Source organism: Globicephala melas, chromosome 4, assembly GCF_963455315.2.
Source record: "Globicephala melas chromosome 4, mGloMel1.2, whole genome shotgun sequence".
Classification (NCBI taxonomy): domain Eukaryota; kingdom Metazoa; phylum Chordata; class Mammalia; order Artiodactyla; family Delphinidae; genus Globicephala; species Globicephala melas.
The window spans coordinates 9,004,126-9,026,790 of record NC_083317.1 but is presented as its reverse complement, the minus strand read 5'-3'; the positions used below and the strand labels follow the sequence as shown (position 1 = coordinate 9,026,790).

Below are 22,665 nucleotides of genomic sequence, written 5' to 3'. Positions count from 1 at the left end.
TTTGACACGAGCACATTAAAAAAATTATTTTGTTGGCTTGCCCTTTGTTTTAAGCTATCAGACTCTTACAAATAATAGTATAAGGTATTTCTTGACGACCTCTAGGTATAGCTGGTTTTTTAGTTGTAGTTTTATTGAATTTGAGAGTTCAATTAGACCACATGCTTCTGATGGAAAATATTATTTTGCTTCTTTTCCTTTTATCTCCTCCATAACCTCATTATGCAGGATCCCATTTCTCTGCCCCTTTAAACATAGGCGTGGCACCGTGACTTACCCTGGCCAGGGAGATGAATGGAATAATGTGTCCCTTCTGGCACAGGCTTTAGAAGTCAACTCAAAGCCCAGTGGGTTTTCTTTCCCGGCCTCTAAGATCACGGAGACCCCTCCGTGAGCTGAAACCCCTCCTAGCCTGGGTCCCTGAGAAGTTACAGAGAGCAGTGTATGTTTTAGAGGGGGATCATTTTCTTCGCTCCTAGGAAGAAAGCTGTCATGGCCCTAAGACCACATGGTCCGGGGGCAGCGGTTCTGACACACGTCCTGTGACGGTCTTGCGGGATGCCTGCCTTGTAGGAGGCAGGTGCAGAGGGCCGAGAACAGCAGAGGAGGAAGATCTTGGGTGCAGATCCAAATAGCTCACCACCGAGCTCAGCCCTGAAGCTCATGGTCATTAGCACCGCACGCGAGTCGGTGACATGTGCACTTGGAACCGGGTGGAGCACAAATAAACGTGTTCCCCGCCTAGAGTTGGGGACCATTCTGCCTCGGTGAGTTGGGTGCACAGCTGAGTCTCCCATGAGGAAAACGTTCAGGCAGAGCCTGCACGAGGCGGGCAGGAGCCACAGGTGGACCTGTGCTCTTAGGAAGCTTGAAGCTGAAGCATTAATACATGGAGCCGGTGAATCGGGCAGGAGTCGCACCGTGGAGGCCTTTGAGCAGCTTTTTAAGAAGCGTGGACTTTACCCTGTCGGCTTTCAGTAAATATTTGTATGGATTGTTTCACTGCAATGACAGACACTTGGTATAGAAGATTGAGTCGTGAGGACCCACCCAGTGCTCTGCGTGTGGTCGCTCGATGCCGTGAAGAACGGCGTTGACCTACTCCCGACAGGGAGGTGCCCTGTTAGCAAGAAATCCGCCGACCGTGTTTCTCAGATGCGGCCAATGCCCAGGGATGCTTTAGCGCAGGCCAGGCCTGTGTCCTGCTGGCGGAGGCCCAGCTCGGGGGGACTGTCATTCCATGCCAACAGGGATCTGACTCCCTCCTGGGGAACTGAATGGTGAGGACGCAGGAGTCATGGCCTATAGGTGTGTCCCAGACACTCAGGGCCACCTGGCTGTGCAGCCAGGCTGGGATAATGATGGGGAAATCCAGGGCTTCCGTGGCACACGGAAGAGGGGACGGGAGGTCTGTGTTCTGCTTAGTCTCGTGTGTAGACTAGAGGCTTCCCCAGACAGAAGCACACGGTTCCATCAGAAACTGGCCTGACAGGGACAGAGTCCCTTTGAAGGGATGCAGGGTTTCCCTTCACTGCTGGGGGCTTCCCGGCCCCGTGTCCCTGATGCTGGCTCGTGGCCCCCCGCCCCAAGCCCTCCCGCGCAGTCCCTCTGTCCTCCTGTCCTGTCACGTCCCACCTCTTACAGCCACACCAGGGCCTGCTGGTGTCTTCCTGGCCTCGGCAGATGTCCTCTCCACAGTCAGTGTCACTGCTTTCGTCCTTACGTGCTTTTCCTCTTGTTTTCCAGGCTCTCCAGAGTAACCTGAGGTATTCCTTGCTGCCAAGACGGCTCATCATCAGCAAGAGATTAGCTCAGTGCCTGCATCCTGCTTTGCCCAGCGGTGTGCACTTAAAAGCCCTAGAAACCTATGAAATTATCTTTAAAATTGTGGGGACCAAATGGCTGGCCAAGGATTTGTTCCTATACAGGTACGATAGCATCCCCACCGTTTTACTTTTTTATTACCCAAGTAATCCATATTTCAGTTCACAAGATGAGAAAACGATAAACAGAGGGGTGTGTCAGTTCACCACAAAGCCATCACAGAGGTCACCAGGGCTCACCTCCTGGAGTATGTCCTCCCTGACTTTTCTCTAAGTCGGAGAGTAACGTGCGTACTGCCTACCGCCTGCTCTGGGCCAGCAGTTCATGGTGACCGTCTCCTGACCAGCGAGCACCTCCACCACCAGTGTGGATGGCTGGCTGGCTGCCTTTGAAAACCCCCTTGGGCTGGCCAGTCGCTTGGAGCTTCTGAGCACGTGTCTCATTTTCCCTCCCCTCCCTTTTTCTGTCCCGAAGCTGTGGGTTGTTCCCTCTTCTGGCACATGCAGCCATGTCGGTGAGGCCCGTGCTGCTTGGCCTGTACGAGAAGTACTTTCTCCCGCTGCAGAAGCTGCTCCTGCCAAGCCTCCAGGCCTTCATCATCGGCCTGCTGCCCGGCCTGGAAGAGGGCTCGGAGATCTACGACAGGTGGGTCTCATCCAGAGCTGACGGCTGTGCCCATCCAGGTGGGCCGCCCATGCGGTTTGTATTTTATTTCACTGCTGTATAAGAAACAGGGACAGTGGGACTTCCCTGGTGGTGCAGTGGTTAAGAATCCGCCTGCCAATGCAGGGGACATGGGTTCGAACCCTGGTCTGGGAAGATCCCACATGCCGCGGAGCAGCTAAGCCCGCGCGCCACAGCTACTGAGCCTGCGCTCTAGAGCCCGCGAGCCACAACTACTGAGCCCGCGTGCCACAACTACTGAAGCCTGCGCGCCTAGAGCCGTGCTCCGCAACAAGAGAAGCCACCGCAATGAGAAGCCCGTGCACCACAATGAAGAGTAGCCCCCACTCGCCGCAACTAGAGAAAAGCCTACACGCAGCAACGAAGACCCAACGCAGCCAAAAATAAATAAATAAAAAAAATTTAAAAAAAGGAAACGGGGACAGAAGTGCAGAGAGCCATGAAGCAGGGCGGGTTGATGTTTACATTTCTGTGACGGTCTCCGCCTGACGAAATACCGTGTGTGCCTGGGAATTACCTCACTTCCAGGTGAGGGTCAGAAGGTAAGAAAGTTTCCTGGAGTCGCAGTCAGTGGGCAGCAGAGATGGGCTTCTACTCCCCATATGTCACATTCTGAAGTCCTCCTCCCTCCTGTTATACGAGGCAGCTTCCAAGTGAAAAAGCAAGGCCACGTTTCATTGATGGATAAGCTCAAAAAGGGGTGAGGCTAAGCAGGATAGCTTTTGACAAGTTTCAGAAGCACCTTGGAGAAATTTGTCCAACTCATACGCATAAAAGTTCGTGCAGTGGTGTGTGTTTGTTTTGGTCATTGCTTAGGAACAGGAGAGAGGAGAGAGGCAGTATCCATTCAGATTGAGTGTACAGAGTGTCCTGTTCTTCTGGAGAATCGTGATGTGAGAACTCACTTCCAGCGTATCAACTATTCTGAGTGATTGCTGCAGTGATTAACTTCTGTTCATAGGACCCATTGTCAGAGCCCCCGTACAGCCTGACTGGGAGGTTTAGAAACCTGTGTGCTTGCAAGAGTTTCCACTTGACTACACAAGAAGCTGCTCGAACTCTCCCCAGGCCAGAGGCCCCGGCCGTGCCACCCTGGCCTATTTGGTGTCGGCAGCGACCGGAGGGTGCAGGGGGTGTGGAGTGGAACCTCACGGTCAATCCAAATAATCAGAATGGTTTGTGGGACAGTCGCTGGTGACCAAGGGTGCGTTAAAGTCACAAGCATCTGTGCTGGGATTGGATGTGCATTTGACCGTTGGGAGCTTTCACACAGGGCAGGTGGTGGCCATCCACTTCCCAGGGGGGAATCCACCTCGGCGGTGCACTGAGTCACTAGCATCCACTTCCCTGGGAGGCAGGGCCTGTCTCATTGCTGTTTTAAACCTCGCACCATGCCCTGAGGGGCTGGGTAGGTGTGTGCGTAAGGGAACAGTCAGGGTCATATGGGGTCAACAAGAGGACCTTTACCAGACTCTGTTTCTGGACTCTTAGTCTCAGGCTCTTTCTGGAGTTCTGATCCAGTCATGTTTTCCTAACAGATGTGTGTATATAAATGCTTTTTTCCCATCATCTGAAGATGAACACATCAGCTCCCAAAGCATATTGCAGTTTTTTTAATCTGTAAGAGTGAATCACACCAGGAGCATGTCAGTAGTTGGGGTGTTGTCCTGTGTTCTCCTAGTTGATAAACAAATGTTCATTTGAACAGTCGCTGAAGTTGCTTAACACGGGTGTTTTCTCCCAACATTGTGATCTCTTGACGTTGAACCAAGAGCTCAGTGAAGCTGCGTGAACCACTGAGTAGAGGCAGGTGTGACAGAAAGCCAAGCCCGGCGACTGCAGCCCTCAGAGGTAGGAGTGACTGGCCTTCCGAGGTGGAGGCTGGTCTAGGGTTGTGTGGTCTCAGAGCACGGCAGTCGGGTGACCGCACGTATCCGTGTCAGTTTGAGAGAGTTCAGCAACGACTCTTCCCCAACGTGCATAGGAATTGAGTCAGACACCCTCGACCCCAGCAAATACTCTGCAGAGACAGGAAGTGGGGGGGGGGTCTGGGTGTGGGGGGTCGCGATGTCCAAGGTGGTGGAAAAGGCTAAGGGGTGAGTGAGTGAGTTTGGGGCTGGTGAGGACGGGTGACTCAGGGGTCTTGTGGAGGCGGGGACAGTTCCTGATCTGTTCTTGTCAGTGAACCATAAGGGAATGGAAATTTTGGCCAGTGTTAGGACTCGTTATTCCCCCTGGCTTTCTAATAACCCTTTGATGTCTGCAGATCACTCCTGGCCAGAATTCCTTTCTTAAAGTGCCCAAGAAGTAGCCACACAGGTTGCTGTGTTTTGCTGTACGGAGAAAACAGGATTAGTGGTATTGGGGGCGGGAGAATACTCCACTCTTGTTCTGAGAAGACGGAGGAGAGGTGGAGGTTTCCAATGGTTGGAAAGCAGGCAAAACCCGGCTCCCCAGAGATGTGCCTTTAAATCAGTGGCTCTCAGCCCGGGGTGGTTTCTGTCCCCCAGGGGACACTTGGCAATATCTGGGGACACTTCTGGTTGTTACACCTGGGGCGGGGAGGGTGCTACCGGCATCTAGTGGGTGGAGGCAAGGGGTGCAGGTGAACTTCCCACAGTGCACACGATTGCCTCCACAGCACAGGAGCGTCCAGCCCCAGGGGGCCACAGGGTAGAGGTTGAGAAAGCCCAATTTAGATAGTAATTGAAAAATATTTATTGACCTTTCTTTTGGCTGACTCCAGGCACCATGATGATGAGCTCTGCTGGGTCTAGAGCTTTCCCCCCCTTCTTTGACACATATCCGACTATGGTGGTGCAGAGCGCTGTTGTCACTGCCCTGCTTGTTCAGATGGTCACACCCCGCGCTGTTCGGTCTTGGGACAGCTCAGCTTTCCACGAGGGTCCATTCGGCAAGTGACCGCAAGGCCAGAGTCGTGCAGCGCCTGGGGCTCACGGCGCACAGCCTGTGTCCCTCACCTGCTATCAGTTGAGTAGAGGAGAGCGTGTCGGTGTCGTTAGAATGGGGTCGTGTTTGCAGGGGGCACGAAAGCAGCAGCCAGGGTGGCTGAGGAAGGACGGGAGGAGTAGGGATTGGGGGTTGGTGTGTGTGTTTTGTTTTGTTGATTGTTGGTTTTAAGTAGAAAAGATTACCATTCTGGACACTAAACTGCACACTTACTTTGGAACTTCACAACTGAGGTGCTATGAATAATTCTTATTTAGTAGAAAGTTACTTAGTTTTTAACCCCAGTTATCTTGCTCTTTACTTTGCTCTCCATAGCAAAGTCCTGTCATCATTGCCATTTTCGGACCTGTAGCATCATTTCAATTTTTAATATCCATTAATTTTTAGAATAAAATGGGAATCTTTATATTTATATATAAAGCTGTGTTTCTTTAATAAAGAAAACTAGCCAGTGTTCTGTAACTATTGAAGAAAGGATAGCATAAGTGGCATTCCCCAGGCTCCTGGACAGTGGAACCTTTCTACTGTGGAACAGCCCAAGTGGCCAGTGTTCCGTGGAACGTACTTTGGGGATATGCTGTCCTAGTCAAAGGGGATGTGATAGCAGTGCGTGCATTGTCGTGTTTGCGTTGGGTTTTAGCTAAGCGGTGGTCTTCTGGGATCCTGGAGAGAGGCCACTCGGGGGCTTCCTAAATTACTCTGTTGCTGTGGGAATCTCTCCCTAGCTCAGGATCATGCTGTCTGTCCAGAGGACACAGTGACCCATCTGCCCGACTTACTGTAACTGCAGCTGCTGAATGGCGCTTCTGCCCCAAATTAGGGCCTTTATTTGGTTGTTTTCAGAGCTGGGCAACGATAAGCTCTATTTGTTTGCTCAGCCTTGATAGAAGACCCATCGGTACCTTTAGCCACTAAACCATTCTGTGTCCTTCTTCTAAACATTTGGGTGTTACTTGTGCTTCTTCATTTTGTTTTTTTCTCTGTATCTTTTGCTACAAATATTTTATGAGTCAAAAAGAAGGCTTAAGGAGACTAGGTTTAGGGAGAACAAAATTTATTTTTTATATCAAAAGGTAGTAGGCATTTTTTGTATGAAATGTTTTAATATACACGGAAGTGGTTATTAAAAAGTAAGCTGAAAACAGTTTGGTGTATAGTAAAAGGGAAAGAGTGGCATTCATCTGACAGTTTTTTCAGGTGTGTGTCAGACGCTCATCTGGGCATTGGGGGGTGTCAGCCAGCAGAGCAGACTTAGTGGTGACGGTGGCTGTGTGGCCTCAGCATCAGCTGTTCTCCTGTGCTGAGTTTTTGCTCAAAGACTCTCAGGTATTTTCACAACATTTGCATCCCTTTTCCCTGCCATAGCTGAGAGCTGAAATGCACAGAGGTTTCACTTCTGTGCAAGTGAAATCCCTTTGTGGGAGTTTGCCTCCGCTGTCGTATCGATAGATGCTATCACCCGGCCTGCAAGCTTTGTGTTCGCAGTCGGCGGGAAGGTGCCCCGTCAGCTGCAGGTGCACCCCGAGCGGAGAAGGGCCAGGCCTCGGTCAGTGTCAGTGGAAAAACAAGCCCGCACCCACTGATGCTGCTGCTTCTGTGAGGACGGCCGTGAAATCGCTGACGTCGTGTCACGGGAGACCTGGATAAAGATAAAGAGGCGAATAAATGTTGGTCGTCCGCAGGAGGGCTTCCTGGAGTGGGAGCCGGTGTATGGAGGTGCTGTGGGCAGAGTGATGGGAAGTCGGCTCCAGACCTTCTGGAATGTGCCGTGCGGCAGGAGGCCCAGGGGAATGTTGTCCCCAGTGTTTCTAAAATCCGGTGTCACTGGGCACATTTTTGGCTGTGCTTAGGTCGGGGGTGTCTTTATCATTACTTAGGTCTTCAATCAGTCACACTAGCCTTTGGGTTTTTTTGTTTTTTGTTTGTTTGTTGTTTTGCGGTACGCGGGCCTCTCACTGTTGTGGTCTCTCCCGTTGCGGAGCACAGGCTCCGGACGCGCAAGCTCAGCGGCCATGGCTCACGGGCCCAGCCGCTCCGTGGCATGTGGGATCTTCCCGGACCGGGGCACGAACCCGCGTCCCCTGCATCGGCAGGCGGACTCTCAACCACTGCGCCACCAGGGAAGGCCAGCCTTTGTTTTTTTTTAAATGACTCCTCCTACTTTTATACAGAGTGGCTGATCTGCTCATCCATTTTGGGCAGTGGAACCTGTAAGCACCATGTAAGCGCCACGGCATCCGCAGCAAGGCCGGAGGCGGAGACGGATCTCTGCCACAGGGTGACACAACCGGTCAGATGCTGCCTCCTGGCCAAGAAGCCGCACCCCTCGGTGACATGTTTGTTTTAGCAAATTCAGTTTCAGTGACAGCCAGCAGGTGGACAAACACAGAAGGGCGAGAGATGGCAGCATCTCAAAATGAGGAGGAAGATGGTGCTTCCCGGCCAGGGAGAGAGAGCCGCGCCCGTGAGAGCCCGCGGGATGCGCCCTAATTCTATGATCTCCCGCCCACAGGACAGACGCGCTGCTCCTGAGGCTGTCCCTGGTGGTGGGCAGGGAGGTCTTCTACGCTGCCCTCTGGGGGAGCGTCCTGGCGAACCCGTCCATCCGCCTGCCCGCCTCGCTCTTTGTGGTGGGCCACATCAGCCGGGGCTCGCCCGGCACGGAGCAGAAGTACATGCTGGGGACCGACTACCAGCTCACGGTGGGTGCTCCCGGTGGCGTGGCGTGGCGTGGTGGGCTGGCTCCCCAGCACTGGTGTCACCAGGGTCACGGGGCGGGGGAGGGGGGAGGGGAGGGGAGGGGCAGCGGGAAGCAGAGGCGCTTTGAGGTTGGGCAGGCGAGGAGGCCGCATCCCTGCGTAAGCCGCGAAGGCGGTGTAGGCTTCTAACACCTGCGTCACGTTTGTGTATTCACGCGAGGAGGGCCCTCCGGGAGGCCCCGCAGCTTCCACGTTACGGGTGGCCGTCGACGGCGCTCCGCGGAGCCTGGCTGGGGTCCGCTGTTGAGCCACAGCCTCGTTTTCTTCCCCTGCCCCTGTCACACCGCCCACTGCCCGCACAGTAGGCTCGCTCCAGCTGCTGCCGTCATCCCTGCCGCCCTCCTCTCCTCTGGCTGCGCTCACACCTAGGTTGTCCGTGCCCAGGCCCCTCTTCCCAGGCAGCGACCTGCCTTCTCATGACCTTGAAGAATGGGAACTTCCCAGATCTTTCTCTCTTTTTCCAAACTTAGCATTTGTTTAATGGCCTACAGTCTGTCGCCACCTAGTGGTGGACCCAAGGCTTTGAAGTTAAAATGTTCGGAAACTGAATCCGTCATTAACAAAGTTGCACTGATTACTTACCCCTCTGAGTACGTTCCTCTTTGCAAAGTGGGAATAATTCAGCTTCCTCACGGGGCTCTCAGAGGAAAAGAGTGATGAAAAGGACCTTTGCTTAGGGCAGAGGAGACCCTCAGTAGTCACGTTCCCTTCTTCCCTGCCCTGTCAGTACCACTTCGTTTCTTTCTCCGTTTTCGCTGCCCTGCCTCAGCTTCTTAGGTCTCATTCCTGGACCATCATGTAATTTTCTAACCGGTTTCTCCCCGTCCAGTCCTTTTTTGGTTGCTAAGAGATTCACTTTGCTAAAACATAGCTTTGCTCAGATCTGTACTGTGCTTGCAAAATACCTGTTTCCTGGAGATAAAATCCATCCTCAAGAGTATTCTAACAGTCCGCTCCCAGCTCACCAGATGCTTCACTCTCCACTTCAGGCCCAGTACACTCCCAGAGCTGGCTGCTTGGCCTGGCACGTCTGTGATGCTGTCTTTGCTCCAGCCAGCCCCTCGTCCTGCGCTCACGGCCTGTCCCTCCTCTCCCCCGTCTCAGCGAATCTCCTGCCTGTATTACAAAAAACTCAGCTCACCCCCAAAGCTTCACTGTTCTCCCCAGTTGAAAGATCTCTCCCTCTCTTCTTCCCGGTTCTCATAGCTTTTTGTTACCACTTGTCTTATGGCTCTTATCTGTTATGCAGCTGTATTACATCTATCTATGCTCAGAAAAGACACCCAAAATGTCTGCTTAATTGGTTTGGAGTCCATTTGACTGACTGTCTTTGAAGTTTTAGTGTAGCTGAAAGTTCCTGTTGGAACCTAAATGTATTTGTTTCTGGGATTATAGAATTTGAGGTCTTAGAATCTGACGATCTGGTCCAGACCCCTCCGTCTCTGAGATGGAACAGTGAGGGCTGCAGCTGAAGGTCTTCCCGATGTCACACATCGCCCCCTAGCGTCTGGAGCTAGAACCAAGTTTCCCATATTTAGATCTTATTATTCTGTTCCACACGATATAACACGGTGGTTTCAAGATTCCCAGGAAAAGTTTTTTTCATTTTTATGACTATAAAGAGTAGCCTGCAAACGATGTCCAGTGTCTCGGGCATGAAATGTTCGTGGCTTTCTGTCTTTTGTAGGTAAAGTCCTTATGTGCATCCCTGCTGGACTCAAACGTGCTGGTGCAAAGAAATAACCTGGAGATTGTCCTGTTCTTCTTCCCTTTTTATACCTGTCTGGTAAAAAGCCGTTTGTGTTCTTCGAGGGGAGTCGCTGGTCTTTCCTGAGGCCGTGGGGTAGACGGGAGAGGTCCGAGCCGTCTCGTCTGGAGGGGAGGGCAGCCACTCAGTGACCACTCTTCGCTTTCAGCCATTCAGGGTCCTCGGTCATTTCTGTGAGGGTGGTGTTTCCATAGCGAAAATTGAATAGCCTCTTTCCCTGGGCAGCGTGTGAAAAACCAACCCCTTTTGAGAACCGCCTCTTTAAGATAAAGCTTTTGTAGACTGGTAAGGAGGGGTCACGTGTCGGAAAGCCCGCGATTTACTATGTCATCTCCTTGCAGTATAGTTTTCTCTTTCCTCCTCATAGGATTCCAACGAGAGAGCCATCCCCCTGCTCAGATCCGACATGGTGCACATCCTCTCGGCCGCCACCCAGACCCTCCTGAGAAGAGATATGTCTCTGAACAGAAGGCTTTATGCGTGGTTACTAGGTACTGAGTAATACGTGGGAGTTGAAAAGTCAGAGTTAAGGTGACACCTTTGAGTGCTGATTTTTGGAATAAAGTCGCAATCTTGTTGATCCATTTCTGAATCACAAAGTGTGGAAAGATAACGCGGTGACTGAATTGGCACTGGTCAGCTGAGTTCTGCTGCCTGCCCCGCAGCTTTGGTTATTTTGCAGCTGTTACATAAAAAAACAGAAGTAATGGGATTTTTTTAAATGTTAACCGAATTCCATTTTAAGAAGCTTGAAAGACAACAAAATGATGGCTAAGCCTTATTCAGGGAGGAGTTTCATGGGATAAGACTGTGTGTGAGAAAACGCAGAAACATGGAATATATGTAAAAGAAAGTTTTGTCTGGATGGGAACGTTTGTGGCATTGACACATTTCGGGAGATATTTGGATGACTTTGGAAGAGCATGAGAACCCTGGTTCATGTTTCTATGAGCATGTGTTCTTGTGAACAGACTGCAGACCTGTAGGAAAAGAGCCGTTGACTGTTGGTTGGATGGAAGGCTTCAGGGGGACAAGTCCAGGAAATCACAGGGCCTAAAATTCCCAAGTCTGTGTACCTAAGAGAAGGTGGTTTACAGAGCGATTGTGAAAAATCTCCATAGTTTTTTTTTTAGAAAGACTTTATTTTTTTAGTACAGTTTTAGGGTCACAGCAAAACTAAGAGGAAGGTCCAGAGTTCCCACCTCCTCCCTCCTCCCCGCCAAGCACGGCCTACCCTATCACCGGCATCACCCACTGGAGTGGCACGTTTATTACAGTCGAGGAACCTACACTGATACCTTATCGTCACCCACAGTCGGCTGTTTACACAGGGGTTCACACTTGGTGCTGTGCATTCTGTGGGTTTAGACAAAGGTATAATGACATGCGTCTACCGTTATAGTGTCACACAGAGTATTTTTTTGCCCTAAAAATCCTCTGCTTCTCAGCTTTTTTTTTTTTCCAACCCTCATAGATCTTCCCATACCAATGTCAGAAAGTCCTCTTAACCTTTCTTCCCCTAGTTGTAAAACTTCCAGAAGTCATAGCACAGAAGAAGGGTTTCCAGAAGGATATTCACAGGCTCTTTGAGCATTTCTGTTAAAAGGATGATTTTGTTAAATGCATGGCTGCCTTCCAGTGGGGCTCGGCGCACTGTATGTAGACAGGACCGGCTCCGACTTGCTTAGCCACGACCCCAGGGGTCCAGACTCTCTGCTTAGAAAGATGCTGTTCCTTGCCCTGAGGACCTTAGAGACTTAACCAAGGCTCAAAATGAGGGCATGTGGTTGAGAATACCTTGATTTTTTATGTAGTGCCATACAAATAAATACTGGTTTTTAAAAATGATACTCATTCTATTAGATCCTTGTAACCACACTTGTCAAAGACACTCAGGATGAATTCTTGGGGTAAACTAAATTGATGCCCGTTGAGATGGAGTTCTGCCTGTCTGATCCCTGGCCCACCACTGTCAGAAGAAAATAGGTCTCGGTTTTGCTGGATCTGATTTTGGTTTTCTGTTGGAGGAATTGTATTTTTAATAATGTCAGAGCAAAAAAAACCCAACAAAACAACACAAAACCAATAGGGACTTCCCTGGTGGCGCGGTGGTTGGGAGTCCACTTGCCGATGCAGGGGACACGGGTTCGTGTCCCGGTCTGGGAAGATCCCACATGCCGCGGAGCGGCTGGGCCCGTGAGCCATGGCCGCTGAGCCTGCGCGTCCGGAGCCTGTGCTCCGCAGCGGGAGAGGCCACAACAGTGAGAGGCCAGCGTACCGCAAAAAAAAAAACAAAAAACAAAAAAACCCCAAACAAACAAAAATGTCAGAGCATGAGACCTTTGCACAATAAGATGTACTTTAAATGTATAGATTTCTTTACAGCTCATGGTGCTTGTTCTTTTATAGGTTCAGATATTAAAGGAAATACCATTGTGCCGGAATCGGAAATCTCAAATTCTTATGAAGACCAGTCCTCGTATTTTTTTGAGAAATATTCCAAGGATCTTTTAGTTGAGGTAAAGGAGCATTTCTGGAAAGTAGATCCCAATCAGGGCATTCCTGACCATGGTTCTTCAGTGGAGTTCCTTGTGGGACCTCAGAAGTAGACAGGGGGGCTGTTCCTTGGTACACGGTTGGGAAAGTCTCGTGTATGGTTGTCCCTTGGAATCTGCAGGAGATTGATTCCAGCAGCCCCCTACCCCACCCCACCCCCATGGATACCAAAATCAACAGATGCTCAAGTCCCTTATATTTATAACTTGGCCTGGTATTTGCATGTAACCTATACTCATCCTCATACCTTAACCCGTCTCTAGATTACCTATGATACCATCTCTAGATTACTTACGATGTAAATGCTTTGTAAATAGTTGTAGAATACAGTGTAAATGCTATATAATTAGTTGCCAGTGCACGACAAATTCAAGTTTTGCTTTTGGGAACTTTCTGGAATTTTTTTCCCGAATATTTTCAATCTGCAGAACCCACGATATGGAGGGCCGACTGTAGTCACCTCGTGCTGCATGACTGCTTTTACTTCTATCCCAGAGCATTTAACAACTAGAACAACCAATAAGGTCATACTGTACTTTATATAATACCCTAATATGTGGCTTTAAAAAAAAAACAGGGTCTGGCTGAGATACTGCACCAGAAGTTCCCTGATGCTGACGTAGAGGAACGCCACCACATGTACCTGAAGCCTTTCCGCATCCTTACCAGTCTGCTTGACAAGCCAGAAATAGGTAACATTAGATGAGCTTTACCATCATACACCATTAAAACGCCGGTGAGATACAATCAACGTGTTATTTAGAATACACTTTAATCTTTGGAAGTTCCGAATCTTGAAGTAGTTTAGTCATGCTGTGTGTTTCAGTTTTCATCATCTGGGCACCACTTAAAAGTTTTGCACAATTACTTGAACGTTTTTGTGAAGAAATTATAATACCTTTGAGCTGTTGTGCTCGTCTGCGCGCGTGCCTGTAGGGCACATACAGTACTGACCTTGTGAGAACGTTTCTTCAATCAAATCATTTCTTCAACTGAGCCTTGATTGTATTCTGAAGCAAATAGGGGACGTTCCTCCATCTTCTTGCCTTGTGACCCTGGGCAAGCCCCTTCTGCTGTTTGGGCCTCACTGTTTCCCTCTGTCAAATGAAAGGGTTTGAACTAGACTCTAGTTCCAAAAGGGTCGCCCCTTATATACCGTGGTCCTCTGGGCACCCATTGAGGAAAGTGACCTTCTCTCCCTTCCTTTAAAAAAAAAGAAACTGGGGCTTCCCTGGTGGCGCAGTGGTTGAGAGTCCGCCTGCTGATGCAGGGGACACGGGTTCATGCCCTGGTCCGGGAGGATCCCACATGCTGCGGAGCGGCTGGGCCCGTGAGCCATGGCCGCTGAGCCTGCGCGTCCGGAGCCTGCGCTCTGCAACGGGAGAGGCCACAACAGTGAGAGGCCCGCGTACCGCAAAAAAAAAAAAAAAGTAACTGCTCCAGTATCCATTCACTGTTAAGATCTCAACATCTCATCCCTTGAACACGGTAACAAGGAAGGAAACCCCCTTCTCCGTGGGATTCATCCCTGATGGCATCATCTGAGCGCTCAGGACGTGCCCACTGTCCGGGTGCCGTTTGCAGAGAACGAGAGCTGAGGGTGTTCTTTCAGTTCCTCCTCCCTCTGGCCTCAGGATGGGGACCCTTTGTTTATGCATTCAGAGACGGGCGTGGGGCATCTGTGCAGCAGGGAAGGTGCTAGGCTCTAGGTGTACAAAGGGAAACAAGGCCTTCTGGTCGAGGGAGACGGAAGGGAGACTGAGGTCCTGGTGTGTTTTCACTGTTGTTAATAATAATGGTGACATTTTTTTGAGCAGTTATTTTGTGCATCGTTAATACGCATCTCCTTGCATACTTCTGTACCTCCAACAACCCTGGGGTAGATTTTCTTACTGTACACATTCTACAGAGGGAGAGACTAAGGTTGAGCAAGGCGAAGTCATTTGCCAGGGGCCACCCAGGAACTGGGACTCAGACTCTGAAGTCTGTTTGACTCCAGAGCCTGAGCCCTCTTTGTCAAGACTCTGGTGCTTCCTTAATGGCCCTCGGATGGCCCATCCCGAGATGCTACTCATGTAACACCAGTGAACTTGGGTACCAGGACAGGTGCAGCCCTGGCTGCTCTTGACCAAAGTCAAAGCACGAAGAAGCTTTTGTGCCTCCAAGCTCCACCCTTGGAGATGGGTGTTTTACGTCAAGGCCTTGACGTGAGCCAAGTAAAGCACTGAGCTAGCTTGGGCTCCAGGTCATATTTTCTGGAGGGGGGGGTGGGGGTGGGGGGGGTGAATGACAGGCTTCTGCCCCATCCCAGCAAATTCGTCCTACCTGATAATTTAGTTTTCCAAGGAAAGACACACTTGAAGGGCAAAGGAGTGGATTGATAACGTAGACTAGAAGGCATAGGAGGGTCATAGGTCAGTCTTATCTGTGCTTTGGCCACCAGGCTTTAGCCTCGTCCTCATTTCTTCCCCTGGAATCCTGACCACAAGCTTTCCTTCACTAGTAAAAAGCATTTGGCGGTGTTATGCTATAGATAAAATACACCTGGAGTTTATCGTGGAAAAGAGACCTTTTGTCTTTGGAAGCGTAAGAGTTTAGATTATTTGCTGATTCCTTGTTTGACAGAGCTTTTGTTTTCTCTGAATCATCCTGTGTTCATTCCTCTGAATACATGAGTGGGAAGTCACGCCCTCCCTTCAGGCCTGCTGGTTGATGTTTGTGGAGCAGAAATGTCCAGCTGCCTTCCAACTGCCTATCAGGCAGGGTCCAGTTCTTTTGTGCCATCTGAGGCTTTTCTGGGCTGGTGTTATTTCTTTTGTGTCGTTCTAGCTCATCAGTTAAAGAATTCAGAATAGGAAGTTGCCCTACTCTGTTGGTGCTTCTGTGGAGTGACGGTCTCTGGCCAGGCAGTCTCTGCACACTTAAAACATTTAGCCCACTCCCTGCCTCCTTCGAGAATCTTCCTGGGGCAAGTTATTCAGGTCTGGGCCTCAGTCCTCTTGTCCCCTTGTAATCGGGACAGCCTACCTGATTGCATACCTGGTTCTGTGGCTATTGTGAGGATTAAGTAAGTTAATAGTTATAGAATGCTTAGAACAGTGGCCAGCACACAGTAAGCGCTACAAAAATGTTGGCTGTTTTCACAGATGTTATTCCTCCAGCTAAAGGTGTCATTGTCGCAACTAAAGTTTCCATACATTTAAGACTATATAAATTATCTATGTGTTAGATAGAGTTCCTCTCAATACGCTTTACACGTTTGTCACTGGTTTACAATGGATTTTTAAGAAAACATTTTGATTATTAATTTATTTATCTGGACATTTCCTTTTCAATTGCAGGGCCTCAAGTTGTTGAGAATTTGTTCCTCGAAGTCATCCGGGCCTTTTATTCTTACTGCAGAGCTGCTCTGGGCTCTGATCTTAAACTGAGCTACACTCAGAGTGGAAATTCACTGATAAGGTACTGGTGGGGCTTCCAACTTCACTCTTCCTCCCTCCCTAATGCCATGATTTTTTTTCTCTGTTTACCATAAATTGTGAAGTGCTCAAGAAAGTGGGGATGCAGAGGGTCAGGCCACGCCTTAAAATAACCTGTGCTCTTAATCGATATGAATCGACTCTTCCCTATTGAATATTGTGATGATTAAAAGGAGTTTGATCTTGTCTCTGCCCCACACTGGGAAGTACAAACCGTATTTACTGATCAGGTGTGAAAAGTTGCTCAACAAAGGCAACTGGGTCTGGTTTACAAGTGGTGAGTGACGGGGGGGAGGGCCGGCGGGAGGTCAGATCAGGAAGTGGGGCGAGTGGGTGTGGGTCTTCAGGAGACCAGTCAGAAGGGGGGTAGCAGGGAGCAAGGCGAGGGCACCCCAGGGGCATGAAGGCGCTCTAGGGCCCTGGAGGCAGGGTGAGTGGGGTTTGGGAGACAGCAGACGTGGCGATAACTTAAAGTGTGTAGTTAGCCATCAGCCCTGTGTTTTGTTCTGTCTTTGTACTTCCTAAGGAAGTACAACCTCTTCCTTTTTACTTTACTCTTAATATGATTTCCTCCTCCCTGACTCGGCGTTGGGTGTATTAAAAATTTAAATCGATTAGAAGATTTTTCTGGTGTATTAATTGTAAGTGTACCAAGAGTCTTTAGTGTTTGCTTTTTTCTAGCAGAGTGAGAGTAGTTTATTGTTTTCCTGATATGAAAAGTAATACATGTTCATGGTAGAGTATACCAATATTTGAAGGCATCACGGGAAAAGATATTACCCATAATCCCACTGCCCTTCAGAGAAAAACATACAACATTTGTATTTCTTTTCAGATTTTCAGTGCATAAGTACACAGCTGCCTATCATTTATTTTTAAGGTGGAGTTACAGTACCTGTTTAGTTGCCTGTTTGTTTTTTTTTAATGCAAGTTGTGAATAGGTCTACACTCTTCTCCTGGAGGATAGTGGTTGCCTTTAAGTCCTCAGTAAGGAGTTACACTTATTTAAGAAATCCTGACTGATTGACCAATCTCTTATTGATTGACTTTTTGGCGGTTTCCACTTTTTCAATATTTTAAAATTGATCTCAGAGAGGCAGCAGCAGTAAGGGGTGGCTTGAAGCAAGATCTTAGTTCCCTGCTCAGGAATCGAACCTGGGCAGCCTGGATGAAAACCAGGAATCCTAGCCACTAGACCAGCAAGGGCAAGAGACTAGACTCAAATTTTCCCTGGCTCTTGCCTCCGTTTGAAAGCAAGACTGTTTCAAGGAGGCAAAAACTGTAAAAGCAGGTGCAAAGTTTATTATTAGAGGCACAGCACGACAAGTGGGAGAGCACACAGAGAAACCGTTTATTTAAGTTTCTTTTTCCACACCTGACCTGCCCTAGGACCCTCCCCGATATGTGTGTGCAGCTTTTTTCCAGGACGGATTCCAGCCCAGAGGTCCATGGCGGGGACCTTGGCATCACCTATTGTGGGGTGGCGGCCCCTCCTTTCTGACCCCCAAGGAGCCTTTCTGCGCACACGCCATGCCTCCCTTGCCCCAAGGATGGGAAATAGGTGACCTCTCCATCTTTTACTCAGACAGGGTTTAGCCCCTCTCTGTTCCTGCCATGACTGTTATCCTAAAGTGTCCTCAGGAGACAAAGCCTGGCTGTTTACTCTGTTTCTGCTGTTATTTCTCTTTCGAAGTGCAAACAGGAGGCTGGATGTAAATGCCTAACCTGGAGCCCATCTATCTCCTGTCTCAGGAAATGCAAACAGGAGGCTAGTTGTAAGTGTCCAGCCTGAAGCCCACCTTTTTCCTGCCCCAACAAATGTAAACAGGAGGCCAGTTGTAAAGGCCTAGCCTGGAGCCCATCTATCTCCTGCCTCAAAATGACATTGTCATGATATCCTTATGCCTACATCTTTTTTTTTTTTTTTTCCTGGCCGAGCTGTGCAGCATGAGGGATCTTTGTTCCCCGACCAGGGATTGAACCCATGCCCCCTGCATTGGAAGTGCAGTGTCTTAACACTGGACCACCAAGGAAGTCCCCCTTTGCCTACATTTTTGTGTACCTCTACAAGGATTTCTGTAGGATAAATCCCTAGAATAAATTTCCTGAGTCATAGAAGATGTGCATTTAAATGTTAGCCAAATTTCCCTCCTAAATGGCTGTACTATGTTATTCCACCAATAGTGTATGTAATTACCTATGGTTGGACTAAAACTGGTTTTCCATATAACATTCTTTTTTACAATAGCTCTTTTTTCTTTAATTTATTTACATATTTATTTATTTGTTTTTGGCTGTGTTGGGTCTTCGTTGGTGCGTGAGGGCTTTCTCTAGTTGTCACGAGCAAGGGCTACTCTTGCGTTGCAGTGCATGGGCTTCTCATTGCGGTGGCTTCTCTTGTTGTGGAGCACGGGCTCTAGGCGCACGGGCTTCAGTAGTTGTGGCTTGTGGGCTCTAGAGTGCAGGCTCAGTAGTTGTGGTGCATGGGCTTAGTTGCTCCGCGACATGTGGGATCTTCCCGGACCAGGGCTCGAACCCGTGTCTCTGCATTGGCAGGCGGATTCTTAACCACTGCGCCACCAGGGAAGTCCTACAATAGCTCTTAAGCTTACTTCTGAGGGAATGGATCAGTATAAATACTGTTTAGGATGGCACGATGCATTCTCTTCCCTATATAAGAACAGTAATACTTTTTATCTATAACCTAGTTTGTCAGTCTCTCTAGAAATAAGTTGTAAATGGTACAATGAATTCGTTTTTCAGACATGGCATTCCTGTAATACAGGTTTTTTCATAGATATATTTGTAAATATCCCTCTTCCTTTACAGTACAATAAAAGAAAACAGAAATGCCTCTGAGATTGTTAAAACAGTGAATTTGCTCATCACATCCCTAAGCACAGACTTCCTCTGGGATTACATGACAAGGTGCTTTGAGGACTGTTTTAGGTAAGCCTCCAGTTCACGGCTTGTGAACATGTGGGAAGGAATTGAGGGTGTCATGGTTTCGTAGCTGCTTGTTGTGGTCAGATTATACTTAACTCGCTAATGCTGGGTCGTCTCTGCTGAGTACACGATAGAATTCACTTAAAATCATAATAGAACTAAAAACAGTGCCATTGAGAGGGTTCACATGATACTGAAGCTTCCTCATTGAAGTCGAACTTCAGAAACTCGCCTGTGCATTTTCTGGTTGGGTTCATCTAATCGGCTTTCTTTGCATGGTGCCCTTGGAGCCCTAATCTATTCAGGAAGCTTAGTTTTGTGGTCCTGGGACTGGAAAGAGTGTTTTTGAAATCATCAGTCATCTTAAATTCTTATTGAAATTGGTGTGTAACTGTTCAGATGAAAGCATTCATGTTCTAAGCTCCTATAATCAGCTTTCCCGTCACTTTCAATCTGGTGACTTGCACCACCTCCAAATTGCTGGCGGTGGCGTGCTCAGGACAGCAAACTTCCCTGTGGAGTCCTTTCCCGTGTGATTTTTGCTGTGAAGGAGGACTGATGTAATCTCTCAAACCCCATTTTGTCCTGTGAGTCATGCTGTGAAACTTCATTCTTGTCACGTCCTTTGGAATGCTCTGTGTTCTCACAATGTCTTCAGTACCTGCAACTGTAATCAAAGCATAACTTATTAACGTTTGCCGCGGGCCATCCCCTGGACACCCCCAGGAGAAGCAGGGCCATCCATCATATAAGAAAGAGGAGCTCAGAGATGTGAAGTACCTTGTGTGACATTGCACAGCAGATCGGCAGCAGCTGAGATTAGAACCAGGCGTGCCCGATGTCCCAGCTGCTCCTGCCATGCCCTTTGCCTCGTCTGGTGCCAGGCCCCAGCAGGTGTTCAAACCTGTGATGAGTAAATTAATTGTAATCGGATCCACGGCGGACAGCAAGGCCATGTTATACTGAGGCTAGAGTGTATTTTGGTCAGCTTAGTTCCATTTCAGAGTTACGAGGAGTGCTTTCTTTAAAAAAAAAAAAAATTAACTATGAAACATTCCAATGTAAGAAAGGATGGGAAATGACGTCAGACACTCATGCACCCATTGCTGAAATTATAGACCACACTTGATCATTGTTTTTCACATCTTTTTTATTAAAGGAATAAAATGTTGCTACCCAGATAGAGCTAACTCCCCACCTTCCCAGCACTTTTCCCTCCTTTCATCCCAGCTTTCATCACTGTTCTGAAATTCATGTCTGTCCTGTGATACCTGTGTTTTTATAACATGTGTACCCAGAAATGATATAGTCTGTTTTGTCTGTTCAAATTTTATATAAATACTATCAAGGTGTATATAACTTCTTGCACTGTGTTGTTTTGGGGGGTGGGGTATGGTCCACAGCCCTTGGAAATTTATATACACGTAGTTCATTCATCTTAGGTATAGTAGTCCAGTGTGTGAATAAACCAGTTTCAGTCTTTTCATTGTTGCAAATAGTACTCTGGTGACCATGTTGGTCCTGTCTCTTTACACACAGATGCATGGGTCTCTTCAGAGCAGGCACCCAGCAGCAGAATCTCCCAGATGTAGTGGTTACAGTTCTTGAGTCCCTTACCAAGATAAATGCCAAGATAACTAAGCGATAATTTACAATGAAGAAAATTAACTCAGGTTGAATCGTACTGTGATAGCTAGACGAATCCAAAATTACTGTTTTGGTAACTAGTATGTTGACTTTGTAACTTACGTATCCAGTTGCCTACTTCTTGAAAAGGAAGTGTTGAGCTTGAGAATAAGATAAGCCCAGTGGAGTTACACTTCTCTGTGGGAGCTGAGAAATTCTAAGCAGCTCGTGGGGATGAGCTCCTGGTGACATGCAGGGAGCTGTCTCTGGTTGCTCTGACAGCAAATTGAACAGCTGTCCTGCATCCTGTCACCAGGCCCTTTCCCCGGGAACATGCCTTTGGTTTGGGGCTGGGGGCCTGGAATTGTTGCTGTTGGTAGCTCCAGATCTGCTGGGTAGGGAATCCCACGTGGGCATGGACCACCCTCACCTGGTCTGATGAAGTTCAAGTCAGAGTGAACCTGTTTTGGAGACAAGCAGATTCAAGACTTATTGACACTTGTCTATGTTAGATAGTTTTTGGCACCAAAGCTTCATTATTAGAACTGCAGAAGCTGTCTTTCATTATGATTGAAATAGAGTAAAGCGACTTTATTGGAAATCATAGGAAACGCTTGAAATTATTATAAGAGAGTTGTTTTTCTTTCCTGCGACTCACGCAGACCCGCAAAGCAGAGTCACGCTGCCGGGAGACGCGTCGGCGCCCCCCCGACAGTCTCGGAGCTCTGCACCCTCCTTGTGTTCCTCCTGGACGTGATCCCCCTGGTAGGTCCTTTGCTCTAAGGAGATGGCCCAATGCTGGCTGTTACTTACATTCTGATTAGTGTTGTTGGCCTTTTTATGAACCTAAACTTACTGAAGAAGTAGTTTTACCTAAATACATAGCACTGTGTTAATGTGTGTTTCAGCATGGAAGATGTAGCTGGATGTTGTCTCTTTTAGGTCCTTTTAATATAAGGGCTTATAACTTTTGAGCCAGTTGTAAGTGGGCTGAGCTGAAGTTATGGAAACCAGATGATGAGCTGAGTGTCATCCATCCTAAATAACAACAGTTATTTAAGAGTGAGAGTTAACGTATGTCCTTTTTTAAAATTTTTATTTATTTATTTGGCCGCGTTGCGCGGCACGCGGGATCTTCGTTCCCTGACCAGGGATGGAACCTGTGCCCCCTGCGGTGGAAGCACAGAGTCTTAACCACTGGCTTGCCAGGGAAGTCCCAGAGAGTAAATGCATTTCTTAGTTAAAGTCACAGCCTTGGCTAATTTTCTCAAAAGAAATTGATTTCTTTAATATAGAAATAAATGTGGCGACTATTTTCTGCTAGAAAGAGGAAAGCCACCTGAAAGGAGAGGAAGAACGTCCACTGATTTATTTAGATCAAAAAGAAATATTATTTTGTTTTCTGATTTGGGAATTAATGTGAAACAAACTTATGCTGTAAAAAAAATTTGAATTTTCTACTGGTTACACATTAAACCCGTGTCTCTGTTTCACAGGAACTTTACTCTGAGGTGCAAACCCAGTACCTCCCTCAGGTGCTTGGCTGCCTGGTGCAGTCTCTGGCCAAGGAAATGGAGGCGCTAAGCTTACCTGAACTCACGCACACCTTGAAGACATGTTTCAAAGTGCTCAGCAAGGTCCAGATGCCGCCTTCCTACCTGGACACGGAGCCTGCAAGTGGAAGCTTGGTACGTGCTGGGAGGAGCTGAAGTGGTACTCTGGGCTGAAGGAACCTTGTACCTTCCCGCGTAGGGATAAAGACTAGAAGATATATCAGTAATATCTAAAACACGCACCTAAAATCCTCACACACTTCATAAAAACTTTTAGTGTAGGAGCAACCCCCGGTCGTTTCACCCTCTGCCCTGCTACTTCCTGCTGAAGCCCATCAGTAAGCTAATGGTTAGACACAGCTCACCGTCCAGACCTTTCTGTGTGTATGTTTGTATACATGTAATTTTGTATTTTTGGTTTCTTTTGCGGTACGTGGGCCTCTCACTGTTGTGGCCTCTCCCGTTGCGGAGCACAGGCTCCAGATGCGCAGGCTCAGCGG

The 22,665-nt window shown here is 48.4% G+C and overlaps 1 protein-coding gene across 7 annotated transcripts in view; it reads left to right on the top strand.

The window, feature by feature from the left end:
- Nucleotides 1-22,665, top strand: part of DOP1B (DOP1 leucine zipper like protein B) — a 109,965-nt gene that overhangs the window by 31,823 nt on the left and 55,477 nt on the right. For all 7 annotated transcript variants that reach the window (XR_009563659.1, XR_009563658.1, XR_009563661.1 and 4 more), the window contains exons 3-13: nucleotides 1,747-1,928; nucleotides 2,299-2,469; nucleotides 7,991-8,180; nucleotides 9,925-10,023; nucleotides 10,373-10,496; nucleotides 12,415-12,524; nucleotides 13,139-13,253; nucleotides 15,903-16,023; nucleotides 18,870-18,989; nucleotides 21,275-21,377; nucleotides 22,109-22,300. Coding sequence is in view for 3 of the 7 variants with exons in the window: in XM_030880857.2 (XP_030736717.2) it covers nucleotides 1,747-1,928; nucleotides 2,299-2,469; nucleotides 7,991-8,180; nucleotides 9,925-10,023; nucleotides 10,373-10,496; nucleotides 12,415-12,524; nucleotides 13,139-13,253; nucleotides 15,903-16,023; nucleotides 18,870-18,989; nucleotides 21,275-21,377; nucleotides 22,109-22,300 (1,527 nt within the window). In the remaining 4 variants the exon portion in view is untranslated. The remainder of the gene's footprint in view (nucleotides 1-1,746; nucleotides 1,929-2,298; nucleotides 2,470-7,990; nucleotides 8,181-9,924; nucleotides 10,024-10,372; nucleotides 10,497-12,414; nucleotides 12,525-13,138; nucleotides 13,254-15,902; nucleotides 16,024-18,869; nucleotides 18,990-21,274; nucleotides 21,378-22,108; nucleotides 22,301-22,665) is intronic.